The sequence below is a fragment of the Hyperolius riggenbachi genome, chromosome 9 (genome assembly GCF_040937935.1).
Source record: "Hyperolius riggenbachi isolate aHypRig1 chromosome 9, aHypRig1.pri, whole genome shotgun sequence".
Lineage (NCBI taxonomy): Eukaryota > Metazoa > Chordata > Amphibia > Anura > Hyperoliidae > Hyperolius > Hyperolius riggenbachi.
The window spans coordinates 277,960,662-277,973,973 of NC_090654.1; the positions used below are offsets into that span (position 1 = coordinate 277,960,662).

The 13,312-nt window shown below is 47.5% G+C and overlaps 1 protein-coding gene across 2 annotated transcripts in view; it reads right to left on the bottom strand.

Moving 5' to 3' along the window:
- Positions 1–1,778: 1,778 nt before the first annotated feature.
- The window catches only part of UBR7 (ubiquitin protein ligase E3 component n-recognin 7), a 48,111-nt gene continuing 36,577 nt past the window's right edge, over positions 1,779–13,312 (bottom strand). Inside the window, exons 12-13 of one of the 2 annotated variants that reach the window (XM_068254644.1) lie at positions 4,246–8,347; positions 1,779–4,019 (exon numbers count right to left, since the gene is read on the bottom strand). In XM_068254644.1, the coding sequence (XP_068110745.1) occupies positions 8,255–8,347 (93 nt within the window). In that variant the 3' untranslated portion in view covers positions 1,779–4,019; positions 4,246–8,254. Of the gene's footprint in view, positions 4,020–4,245; positions 8,348–13,312 lie in introns of those variants that run through there. The other variant, XM_068254645.1, reaches the window with a different exon arrangement.

The following is a 13,312-nucleotide window of genomic DNA, read 5'->3' on the forward strand; positions in this document are numbered from 1 at the left end:
CCGCAGCTGACCGCTCTGACACGGAGACAGAGCGGCAGCACTTCCAGAGCAGCACCGCAGAGCAGCCAGCGCCGTGCATCTCTCTCACATGTGATTCTCTCACGTGACTCGGCGGCGGCTGCTCTGCGGTGACGGTGCTGGAAGTGCTGCCGCTCTGTCTCCGTGTCAGAGCGGTCAGCTGCGGTGGGGAGAATATATTGGCACCTGGTCCTGGGGGGGAGAGGGGGGGGTCGGCCAGACATAGGCATGCTTTGCATGCTATAGTATCTGATATGCGGCTTGCGTCCGGAGCTGGGGGAAAAGGTTAGATAGTAACAAAATTAGATTGATTTTTAACTTGTACATTGGCTTTTTGGCTCACTTATATAATAAATAAAACATTGCAATAGTGTTTTAAATTTCAATTTGGGGGCTAACAGTTACTCTTTAAACAAAAAAACATTTCTTTGTTACGCCTGATAAAGATCCTAAAATAAATCTGCACTATTTCTACTTCCTAATTCATGGAAGACACATTGTTAACAGCCTGTGCTTTCAAATGAGCTTATCTGCCATCTCTGCCGTGGCAGTCATGAGAGACGGGGGAGTTCAAGTTACAACTTGTGATTAGACACAAATTAGGGGGAATTAGACAGGCTAAACTCTCTAAATACATACAGGATGCATTTCTCTCCGTTTTCCTTCTGTCCTGTGCAAGAGTTCAGGTCCACTGTAACACTCCCTGTGCAGGAAGTGCATGTGTGTATCTCATCTTGTTGCATGTCACTTCTGCTATGTTTTAAAGGGATACTGTAAGGGGGGGGGGGGGGGGGGTCGGGGGAAAATGAGCTGAACTTACCCAGGGCTTCTAACGGTCCCCCGCAGACATCCTGTGTTGGCGCAGCCACTCACCGATGCTCCGGCCCCGCCTCCGGTTCACTTCTGGAATTTCAGACTTTAAAGTCAGAAAACCACTGCACCTGCACGCCCGTGTCCTCGCTCCCGCTGATGTCACCAGGAGTGCACTGTGCAGACACAGACCATACTGGGCCTGCGCTGTGCGCTCTTGATGACATCAGCGGGATCGAGGACACGGCAACGCAGGCGCAGTGGTTTTCAGATTTTAAAGTCTGAAATTCCAGAAGTGAACTGGAGGCGGGGCCGGAGCATCGGTGAGTGGCTGCGCCAACACAGGATGTCTGTGGGGGACCGTTAGAAGCCCCGGGTAAGTTCAACTCATTTTCCCCTGACCCCCTACAGTATCCCTTTAAGATCAGGGTAAACCTAGATGTGTTTAAAGGACACCCGAGGCGAAAATAAACTAATGAAAACCGATTGCATCTATCCTCCTCCTAACAAGGACTTTTTAAGATATTCCGCAGTTCTATGTTTAAATCTACTTGTTAAGGTTTAAAGGGAAGATCCGCGCTGGAAATATAAAACAAACTGCACTCACCTGGGGCTTCTTCCAGCTCCTGGCAGTCGATCGGTGCCCTCGTAGCAACTCCTGCGTCTCCCGGTGTCCAGCGGTGAGGAAGCCGACCTCACCAGCACAATGCAGAGTGTGACAGTGGCGTAACAATAGCCCTTGCAAGGGATGCAGCTGCAGGGGGGCCCAGTGATTTCCAGTTACGCCCCTGGTGTGTGAAGTATAACTCCGGTTCCAACACTCTCCATCATGCACTCATCACACTCTGTCATTGACATGCTACCACTGTAACCACAGATTCCTTTCTACACCCAGCAGTCATTACTTCTTGTGGTCGATAATATATCAGAAAGCAACAAGGAAGACAAAGAAAGGTCTGAAACTACTTTATTGCAATGATGCGTTGGTCAACAAAAGATGTACAAGATGCAAATGGATCTATGTCACAAGGAAGAGATAAAGGACATCCGAGGAGAAAAACTGATGAGAAAAATAATTGTTTCTATCCTCCTCCTCCTAAAAAAAAGCCTTTTTTTGTTTAGACATCCCAGTGTTATTTTATATTTAAATCTAGTTCTTAAGTTTTTACTGTTTCATTGTCTCAGCTCAATGACACCTTCATTGAAGTACGCCAGATAAAAAGGGTCAATAATTCATAGATTTGAGCTTTCTTTTCTGCTCTCAGACGCCATTTACTGACAGGAAAGGGTTTATGGCTGTAATTGTCATCAATGAGGGTTATGCTATAGTATGACAGTCCAACCTGGACAGAAACTGTCACTTGCATACCTGATGTTTAACTCTTTCAGGCAGAGAAAGAAAAAAAGGAACACAGCCTACTTATTTGTGCACTTGGCACTGTACATACCCATGTCTATCTCCTCATGTCACATGTCACCTCGGTTGTCCTTTAAGGTTGTGGGGGAGGGGAGGGGGGGGGGGGGAGCATCTAAATACCATTTAAATGATCAAATGCAGCAGTGGCCAAACTGATACAGCTGGGCCGACGGAACGCTACACGCGGCTTCCTGTACGGAACTTCTCTAGCACACGTAGGGGCCCTATCTCTACAAGAGAGAACACAAAGGTTTAGGGGGAATAGAAACGGAGTTCACACCCTAAAAAAAAGGAGAGAGGGTAATATCGCGGATCAGAGGGGGCGGAGCAGCAACCTGCATACTCAGGAAAAGACACGGGATACTGGAGAGATCACTGTACTTTCATCCTCCTGGAAATGTGTGGCTGTCAGGGACCTGCTCATCTTAAAAAGGTAATATCCGAGGACGAAAAAAAAAAAAAAAAGCTACTTACCTGGGGCTTCCTTCAGCCCCTGGCAGCCGTCCTGTGCCCTCTCCGCAACTCCTCTCCCAGTCGGTGGTCCGGTGTCCTCTCCGGTGCAGACATCGCCAGCTTGCGCAGTACAGGTCAGATGACGTCAGCGTGACGGCGAGTCACACGCGCAGGTGCAGTAGATGCCAACATCTGCACCGGAGGGGACCCCCGGGCCACTGACTGTGACCAGAGCTGCAGAGAGGGGACAGGATGCCTGGCAAGGGCTGCAGGAAGCCCCAGGTAAGTCGTCTTTTTTTATTGTATAAACATCCTGGGACATTCCCTTTAAGGTGCCCATTAACGGTGTAATGTTTTTAGCGAACTTTCCCGCACTTGTGGTTGAATGTCCTTGAAGGACCACTATTGTGAAAAATATTATTTAAAATACATGAACACACAAAATCACACATTTCAGAGTAAAATGGGCTTTCAATTACTTTTCTCCTAAGTCGCTGTCACTTACAGTAGGTAGCAGAAATCTGACAGAACTGACAGTTTGTGGACTAGCGCATCTCCTCATTGGGGGAATTCTCAGGGTCTTGCTGAATGGCAGTTTCTCCGTCCAACTGCCAGAATAGTGTGCAGACAGGTGGTGGGGACGGCCTGCATCTTTGAATAGATCCTTCCCCAGGAGTGCTTTTGTAAAGAACAAAAAAAATACTGAGAATCCCCCATGAAGAGATGGACTAGTCAAAAAACCTGTCAGATTTCTACTACCTACTGTAGTGACAGCAACAAAAGAGAAAAGTAATTTATGGTACATTTTACTCTGGATGAACCATACTTCTCATTTGTATGTAATTTAAGTTTTATAATTTTTTGCGATAGTGGTCTTTTAAGCACACAAAACCTGCCTATTTAATTGGCTTTTTCGCTGGTAGCAGAATTCCTATCTCGCTTTCAAGCTGAAACCTGATTGGCTGCTTGAAACCGCTGCTCCTCCTCCTCCAGCTTTCTTTGCACCAGTGATGATAAATCTTCCCCAGATGAGAGGCTCCCTAACCTGTACATACATTAAAGCAGAACCCCAAGTCACATGCTGATCGACTGGAACGACCAACCTTAAAGGACAACTGTAACAAAAGGGATATGGAAGCTGCCATATTTATTTCTTTTTAAAGGACTTCCGAGGCCAAATGTTCCCCCCCCCCAAAAAAAAATCTAGATACCTGCATAACTTTGGAGGACGAGGACGCCGTTCGCGCCCTCCGTGCCATTCCGCCGGGTCCCCGCCACTCACAGCCCCCCCGAACGGCTCACGACCCCACATCTAGGCTCTCTTGCCTGCATAAAGATGGCCGCCGGCGCTGGCTGCGCACTCTGCATAGCCGCTAGTGTGGCTGCACAACTCTAGGGCCAACTCCCCCGATTCATGCTACAGGAAACAGCCTGTTGCGTGGATCGGGAGGGGGGGGGGGTCCTAGAGCTGCGCAGCCACACTAGCGGCTATGCAGAGTGCGCGGCCAGCACCGGCGGCCATCTTTATGCAGGCAGGAGAGCCCTACCCTGGCCGTGGGCCGTTCGGAGAGGGCCTATGAGCGGCGAGGACCCGGCCGAACGGCATCCTCCGTGATCTCCAAAGTTATGCAGGTATCTAACTTTTTTTATTTTATTTTTTTTTGGAACATTTGGCCTCGGAAGTCCTTTAAAGCAATACCAGTTGCCTGGCTATCCTGCTGATCCTCTGCCTCTAATACTTTCAGGCAGAGACCCTGAACAAGTGTTTGTCATTGTCAGATTGACCATATTAGCTGCATGCTTGTTTCTGGTGTGAATCAGACACTACTGCAGTCAGGCAACAGTTATTGTTTAAAAGGAAAAAAAAAATAGGTCAACCTCCATATTCTTCTTACTTCATTTGTCCTTTAAATTTGATATTTTGATATTTTTATTAAAAAAAATCAAAAAAAAAAAAATCAAAAAAAAAATCACAGGAAATCTTTTGCTTTCCTACAAAACGTTCAATGGAAAATGAATAGCCAAGGAATGTGCAGAGTGAAGCAGATGTGAAATGTAATGGCAGATGGATGAAGCAGTACAGTTGCTAAGTATTACAGCAATAACTTTGTGCTGCAATACAGAACTATGACCGGCAATGGGCTTCATTAGACTCACAATATGCAATCAGATTAGCATTGGATTCTCTGCACTAGGGATGGCCAACATGCTAATTATTCCAAGTTCATGCAAAATGTAGCATGTGATTGGTCTAGTTTCACGCTGCATACTTTTCCATAAAATCTGCATTAACTCAGGACAATTAGCATCTCATTGTCAATCCTTAAAGGGAAGGTCCGAACAAAATAAAAAGCAAGTTCTACTTACCCGGGGCTTCCTCCAGCCCCTGGGAGCCAATATGTCCCTCGCCGCCGATCCGCTGCAGATGCCCACCCCGCCAGGTCAACATCCTCTGCGGCTGCGCTGCTCATGTGGTCTGGAGCATTCTGCGCAGAACGCTCCAGGCCACGTGAGCGCGGTTGCGAGCAGTACAGCCATGCGCTCGCACATGTGCAGACGATGCCGGCATCTGCAACGGAGGGGACCCCGGGACTAGCTGTCCTCCCGGTCAGCACCACTGTGTCACTGTCACCCCAAGCACTGTCCTGGCAGAACGCCTCCTAAATCGCTTACATAGCCAGGAGCGTTCTGCACCTGCATTTGTAAAACGTGCAACTGCGCAGGTGCAGAACACTTCAGGCCGTGGTCAAGGAGGCCATGCGCATGCGCATTAGTCAGACTGGCTTAGTCGGTAACTATACTGGGGCTGCAGCACAATGATGAGGATCAGGAGGGGAGCAAGGGGCCAGGTTGACTTTTCACTTAAAGAGAAATCGTAACCAAAAACTAAACTTCATCCCAATCAGTAGCTGATACCTCCTTTTACATGAGAAATCTATTCCTTTTCACAAACGGATCATCAGGGGGCGCTGTATGACTGATATTGTGGTGAAACCCCTCCCACAGGAAACTGAGGACCAGGGTCCTGGCACTTTCCTGTCTGTGAACCTCATTGCATTGTGGGAAATAACAGCTGTTTACAACTGCCAAAAAAGCAAGCAGCATCTCCTTCCACTAACATCACCTACCAGCAGTAAAAAGGTCACCACGTGATAAATGTCAGAATGTAAATCAGGTAGAGGAAAGTTTTTACAATGGGCAAACACTGACTAAATCACTTATACATAATTATTGTAAAAACGAAGCACTTTTTTTATTACATTATTTTCACTGGAGTTCCTCTTTAAGGTTCCCTTTAATCTCAGCTCAGAGGACTTCCAGGAGCCATAGTGCAATCTATGCAGCGCCGCCAATTGTCACAGCGCTACACAACATCCACAGCCCACTGTAGGCAAAAGTGTGATAGGAGCGCATGACCTCTTTTATTCAACACCCGTCGCCAACAGGAAACAGCATGACTGGAGGACTAAAAGTTTAGTAGTTTTAACAAAAAGAATTGACAAGCCTAATTAAAAGAACCTCGTCACCAGGTAAAGGTACTGCACACCCTTCAGTCTGCAAAAGGAACGTCTCTACTGCATTCCATGCATGGAAGGAAGGAAATGTTTGAAAGCTGCTCGGTTTCTTTCCTCTCCTGTGTGTTTAGTAAAAAGAAATAAGGAACTGAACCAATTCAAACTCAACAATCCATGCATCAGTTGCAGTGAGAGGGGCGTCTATTGCAGAAATTCCTCTCCCGCTTTTAAACCATGTAAGCTAGTTCAGCCACAGGGCTTCTGGTGGGCAGGGCAAGTCATGTACTTGGGGGTTGGTCCGGTGTCCCTAAAGACCAGCATGTCGGATCTTCAGGAGATATCGGAGACGTCTGTGCACACACCATGCAATTTTCACTTCAGATGCTATTTGAGCGAGTGATCAGACTGATATTCAGTTCTGACATAGATCAGATATAGAAAGCTAGTAGACATGCATATGCAAATTATCCAAATTCCAATCATATTTCTGATTGGATATGGTTGAAAAATGTATCAAAAAGGACATCCACGGAATGATAGCCAGCGTTTTGAAACAGATCATTTGTGAGCTGGGGATCATTCGCTGGCAATCAGTAGGCTGTCTTCTTTTTTTTTGCCCGATCCGATCATTTTCTCGATCGTAAATGGGATCTTAAGAGAAAATCGCATGGTGTGTACCAGGTCTAACAATGGCTGTTCAAGGTCCTTTAAGGCGGAAGAAAAAGTATAGTGAGGACTGCTATATTGTTAGCGTAGTGGTCCTTTACAAGGGAACCTTAACTGAGAGGGATATGGATGTTTCCGTTAAACAATACCAGTTGCCTGGCAGTCCTGCTGATTTCTTTGGCTGCAGTAGTGTCTGGATCACACACCTGAAACAAGAATGCAGCTAATCCAGTCTGACTTCAGTCAGAGCACCGGATCTGCATGTTTGTTCAGGGGCTGTGGCTAAAAGTAATAGACATGCAGGATCAGCAGGACAGCCAGGCAACTGGTATTACTTTAAAAGGAAAAATCCATATCCTTCTCAGCTTAGGTTCCCTTTAAAGGATCGCTTAAGCCAAACAATAAAACTCAGTTTAGCTTACCTGGGGCCACTTGCAGCCCTCTGGAGTCATCCTGTGCCCCGCTGTCCTTCCACAATTGTCCAGCGAACATCGGTGACCATCTGAAAACTGGCCGGTCGCCGCCAGTTAAAAGACACTGTGCATGCACGGCTTCGAGCCGGCCCCATTGCCAGGAGCGCTCTGCACATGCGCAGAATGCTGCCGGCAACAGGGACGCAATGAGGAGGCACAATGCCGGCCAGCTTTGCGGTAGTTGCCACTGCTGGCAGGAGGGTCTCGGAAGAACTGCGCAGACACAGCATGACTCCAGTAGGGCTGCAAGAAGCCCCCGGTAAGGTAAACCGTTTTTTTTTTTTTTATGTGTGAACCCGAGGTGAGAGGGACATGGATGCTGCCAAATTTAAATTTTAAACAATACCAGTTGCCTGGCTGTTCTGCTGAGCCTTTGCCTCTAATACTTTCAGCCATAGACTCTGATCAAGCATGCAGCAGATCAGAAGTTTCAGATCTGACAAGATTAGCTGCATGCATGTTTCTGGTGTTATTCAGACACTACTGCAGCCAAATGGACCAGCAGGGCTGTCAGGCAACAGATATTGTTTAACAGGAAAAATATGGCAGCCTCCATATCACTCTCACTTCGGGTTCACTTTATGTCAACTTCAGGTTACGTATAGACTTGGATAGTGTGTTTTTACAATTGGCCATTTATAATCACAGGAGCGAGAAAATGAAGGTGTTTTGCAGTCGGTCTCTGGAGTTCTGCTTTAACTAATTCCCAACTGAAAAGGACAGTGATCAACACCATTGCCTAGCCTACAGGAAGCTATGGAAACTGCATCACCCAATAGCAGTGGAGGAATGCTGCCCGGAGAGGAACATTTACACATATAAAAATGAACACAAGGGAAGTGGTCTATGGAGAGTTTACAGGAGTTGATCATGATCACAGGGCGCGGGTTACGCTTCTGCGGTTAGCTGCAGTAATACTGCATGTTGTCCAGCCGCCTTCGCTTCTTGGAGCGCAGGTCTTCGAAGAACTTCTTAATGTCTTCGCTCTGTACAACCTGGAGGAAGAAATAATCCAAGTTAGCAACGCAGCGGATGACAAGACCCCTCCCAGAATCAGGGAAATCCAGGAGCGACCTAAGGCTACCCCATACACTGCGCCGATTTCCGGCCGATATGATCACTGTGAAATTGATAACGCAACTGTTGACCGATCGATTTCCATCCAAAAATCAATTCTGTCAATCTGCCCCGGCGGAAGATTTTGCTTGATCACGGGCGGAACGGGAGCGCGCTGTTAGCGGCGATCAACTGACGCAGCATAGCGGCAGTGATACATTACAAGCTGAAATTTAAACAGTAGAGCGCCCTCTACTGTTTGTACTTCTGCTTGTCACAGGACGGGACAGGAAGTGAAGAGGAGACAGGCCAGCGGGAGAAAGTGTCAGCATGGACGAGGACTCGCGCCGGCGGACAGGTTATGTATCACTGCTGGCCAGGGGAGCACACTTGGGGGGTGGAAGGCGAGCAGGTGGCAGTGGCAGTACCACAGGTTGTGAATCGATTTAAAGTTGACATAGATTCAAAATCTGTGGGCAGTAATGGGCAGCCAATAGAACCCTCTCTGATCAGATTCGATCAGAGAGAGATCCATCTGTCGGTCAGAAAGGGAATCGTATTCTCCCAAATTATACAAAGCTCCATCAGCCACGTAAAATAAGCTATAAAAATATACTAAAAAGATAAAACGCAAGACTGAACAATACAAATTGTAAATCATTAAAAAAGGTCTCAAGTAGTTTACAGCATTATAATCGATAATCTTGCATCAACACTGCTAAACATACAATAAGAAATAATCTTGTGCTGATACCACTACTTAGAGGGAACCTGAAGCGAGAGGAGAGGCTGCCATATGTATTGTTATTTAAACTATACCAGTTGGCTGGCAGTCCTGCAGATCTTTCAGGCATGAATAGTGTTTGAATCACACACCTGAAACAAGCATGTGGCTAACCCAGTCAGACTTTAGTCAGAAGCATCTGATCTGCTGCACGCTTGTTCAGGGTCTATAGCTTAACGTATTCGAGGGAGAGGATCAGCAGGACAGCCAGGTAGTGTGCATTGTTTAAAAGGAAAGATAGAAGGATGAAGCCGGCACCATCGGTAGTATTAATGCTCTTTTAATAAATAAAAAACATGCTAACAGCCAAAATGCGACGTTTCAAGGCACGTAGCCTCTTTCTCAAGCTAGACTGTGCATGACAGAATAAACAGTGTATCATCAGCTTTATATATTCACAACATGTGTTCAAGGCAGCCAATCTGGTTTGCACATACAAACAACAACCAATAGGAACAGGTCCTACCTAGTGGACCTGATAGGGAACTATGTTGCTGCCTACCTGATAGGGACGTTTGAAATGGTATCCCTCCCCTCCAGCATAACGCCTATCTCTGTAGGAGCAGAACTGCTTCACGTTGCCGGGCTGCTGCGCGGAAGTCCGTGCCCATAGGCCTGTTTATTCTGTCATGCACAGTCTAGCTTGAGAAAGAGGCTACGTGCCTTGAAACGTCGCATTTTGGCTGTTAGCATGTTTTTTATTTATTAAAAGAGCATTAATACTACCGATGGTGCCGGCTTCATCCTTCTATCTACTGCTCAGATTCTGGAGTGTTGCCAGAAACGCCGTGGCACATCAAGCCTGATCTCTCAGAGGAGTGCTCCACCACCCACTAACACAAGATTGTTTAAAAGGAAATAAATATGTCAGTCTCCCTATGTCTCTCACCTCGGGTTCCCTTTAAAGGGAACCTGATGTGAGAAGAATATGGAGGCTGCCATATTTATTTCCTTTCCAACAATGCACATTACCTGGCTTTCCTGCTGATCCTCTCCCTCTAATAATTTTAGCCACAGACCCTAAAAAAACCTGCAGCAGATCAGGTGCTCTCATTTAAGTTTTACTGGACTAGCCATATGTTCATATGTTTGTTTTGACTCAGACACTACTTATGTCAGAAGTTCAATAAGGCTGCCAGGCAACTAGCATGGTTTACAAAGAAATAAATATGGCAGCCTCCATACCGTCCTCACCTCCGGTTCCCTTTAAAGTATACCTGACCTGAAGTAAGCAAAGTATGTACATGGTGGATCCAACTAACTTTCGGCTAAGTTAACATTTTCAGCCAGGAAGAATCCAAATGCTGCCGGAAGTGTAGACCTTGATCTGATGCCCAAATTTGGTACAACATTTAACCAAAACCCCAGGCACTGAAGATGGAAGACTGGTATCACTTAGTGTTAGGGAGGGAGGAGGGGGGGGGGGGGGGGGAGGGAGGAGGAGAAAGGTTTGTCTCAGTTGCCTGGCAGTCCTGCTGATCTATTTGGCTGTAGTAGTGCCAGAATCGCACACCTGAAGCAAGCATGCAGCTAATCCAATCAGACTTCAGTCAGACACATCTGATCGTCATGCTTGTTCAGGGGCTGTGACTAAAAGTAGTTGTACGTTGGATTCACACTGCGTTTTGCATAATGTTCATGTTATGTGTGAGAACTGCGATGGACACTGCGCTCATCATACACGCTAATACAAATACAAGTTAGAAGAACGCGATCAGTGACAACGCAGAGAGGTTGACAGCCCCATAGCATTGTACCGGCGGTGAGCGGAATTATTCTGCAACACAACTGAGCACTGTGAAAGCACCCTGAGGGCTGGTTCACACTGGACGCTTTTTCATTGCTTTTCTGATCGTCGGCGATCAGTAATGCGCTGCTACTAATGTATCCCTATGGCTACATTCACACTGCAGCATTTGCGATTTCATTTCGCATCAATCGCAAACGCACTGCATGCAGTCTTTGGGGCGATTGCGCTGTGATTCTCGTTCTATTGACGGGATTTACAAGCACAAATCACGAGATTTTGCCGCTGAATTGCGATCCTGAACACGATCGCCGGGCAAGCCCAATGTGACCCAGCCCTTAGAGGCAGAAGATCATAAGGACAACCAGGTAATCTGCATTGTTTAAGAGAAACTAAATATGGCAGCCTCCATGTCCCTCTCACTTTAATGTTGAGGTAGGTAGGTGTGTGTGTACCTATAATTATGGGATTGTACGTTTCTATGTTACGTTAAAAAAAATAAATAAAAAAGTAGGAGCATGCTTCCAACATGCAACGATAAGTTAACCACTTGAGGACCCACCCTTTACCCCCCCCCTTAAGGACCAGCGCTGTTTTAGCTGATCTGTGCTGGGTGGGCTCTGCAGCCCCCAGCACAGATCAGGGTGCAGGCAGAGCGACCAGATCGCCCCCCTTTTTTCCCCACTAGGGGGATGATGTGCTGGGGGGTCTGATCGCTCCTGCCTGCCTGGGTGTTGCAGGGGGGAGGGGGCACCTCAAAGCCCCCCTCCGCGGCAAAATTCCCCCCCTCTCTCTCCTCCCTCCCTTCCCCAGAGATCCGAGGCTGCACAGGAACGGATCTGTCCTGTGCAGCCTCTAACAGGCTCCTGCCTGTCATGTGACAGCGATCCCCAGCCGCTGATTGGCCGGGGATCGCTGATCTGGTACAACGCTGCTACTGTTAGCAGCGTTGTACGAATGTAAACAAAGCGGATTATTTCCGCTTGTGTTTACATTTAGCCTGCGAGCCGCGATCGGCCCGCAGGCTATTCACGGAGCCCCCCGCCGTGAAACGACAGGAAACAGCCGCTCGCGCGAGCGGCTGCTTCCTGATTAATTAGCCTGCAGCCGGCGACGCAGAACTGGGTCGCTGGTCCTGCAGCTGCCACTTTGCCGACGTGCGGTATGAGTGCGCGGTCGGCAAGTGGTTAAAATAGGAAAACCACCTCCCTAATATAATATAGATACCCCTTGTGCGACCCATTGAGGCCTGCATGCCAGAAGACAGATGAAGGTGTCCTGTGGTATCGGATATCTATAATTCATAAGACACACTATTGGCCAATCGTACAGCTCCATATGGTGGTCATGCCTGGACTACACTAGCCTGTGGTATCTGACTATCATTCATATGACATACTATTGGCTTACCATGTAGCTCCCCCTGGTGGTCATGCCTGGACTCCACTAGCCCTGTGAAGGTGTCCTGTGGTATCTGATATCTATAATTCAAATGACACATTTCACAAGACCAGTGAATTTGTCCTACGGTATCTGACTATATCTATAATTCATATAACACACTTGTGGCCAGTCGTGCAGCTCCCCCTGGTGGTCAGACCTGGACCCCACTAGCCCTGTGGTATCTGACTATATCTATAATACATATGACACACTATTACTGGTCTGTCGTGTAGCTCCCCCTGGTGGTCAGACCTGGACTCCACTAGCCCTGTGGTATCTGACTATAGCTATAATTCATATGACACTATTGGCCTGTCGTGCAGCTCCCCCTGGTGGTCAGACCTGGACTCCACTAGCCCTGTGACTGTGTCCCGTGGTATCTGACACCAACACGTTAGGCATCAGATCCTTTATGTCCTGTAAGGTGCGAGGTGGGGCCTCCATGCATCGGACTTGTTTTCCCAGCACACCCCACAGACGTTAGCTCGGACTAATGACTGGGGAATTTCAGAGAACAAAGAAAACCAGATTCATCGGACCTCCTCATTTTATTGCTCCAATGCCAATTGTGCCGCTCTCCTTCCTACTGTAGGCAGCTACACAGGCCCCCTATAGACAGCAAGCTGCGATGCACTGTGTGTTCTGACTGCTCTCTCTCACTGCCAGCATTATGGCTTTCAGCAATTGTTGCTACAGCAGCACTTTTCTGGGTGTGGACCAGACAAGCTGGCTTTGCACTCCTTATGTATCAATAAACCTTGGGCACCCATGACCCTCTTACTAGTTCACTGACGGCCCATCCCTGGACCACTGCTGATAAGAACTAGTCACTGCATACCAGGAAAACCTAGTGTTTTTGAAATGTTTTGATAAGGCCTGGATTTAACAGGAGTCTATAGGCACAAATGTCCTCACCTTAGACTCCGCCCT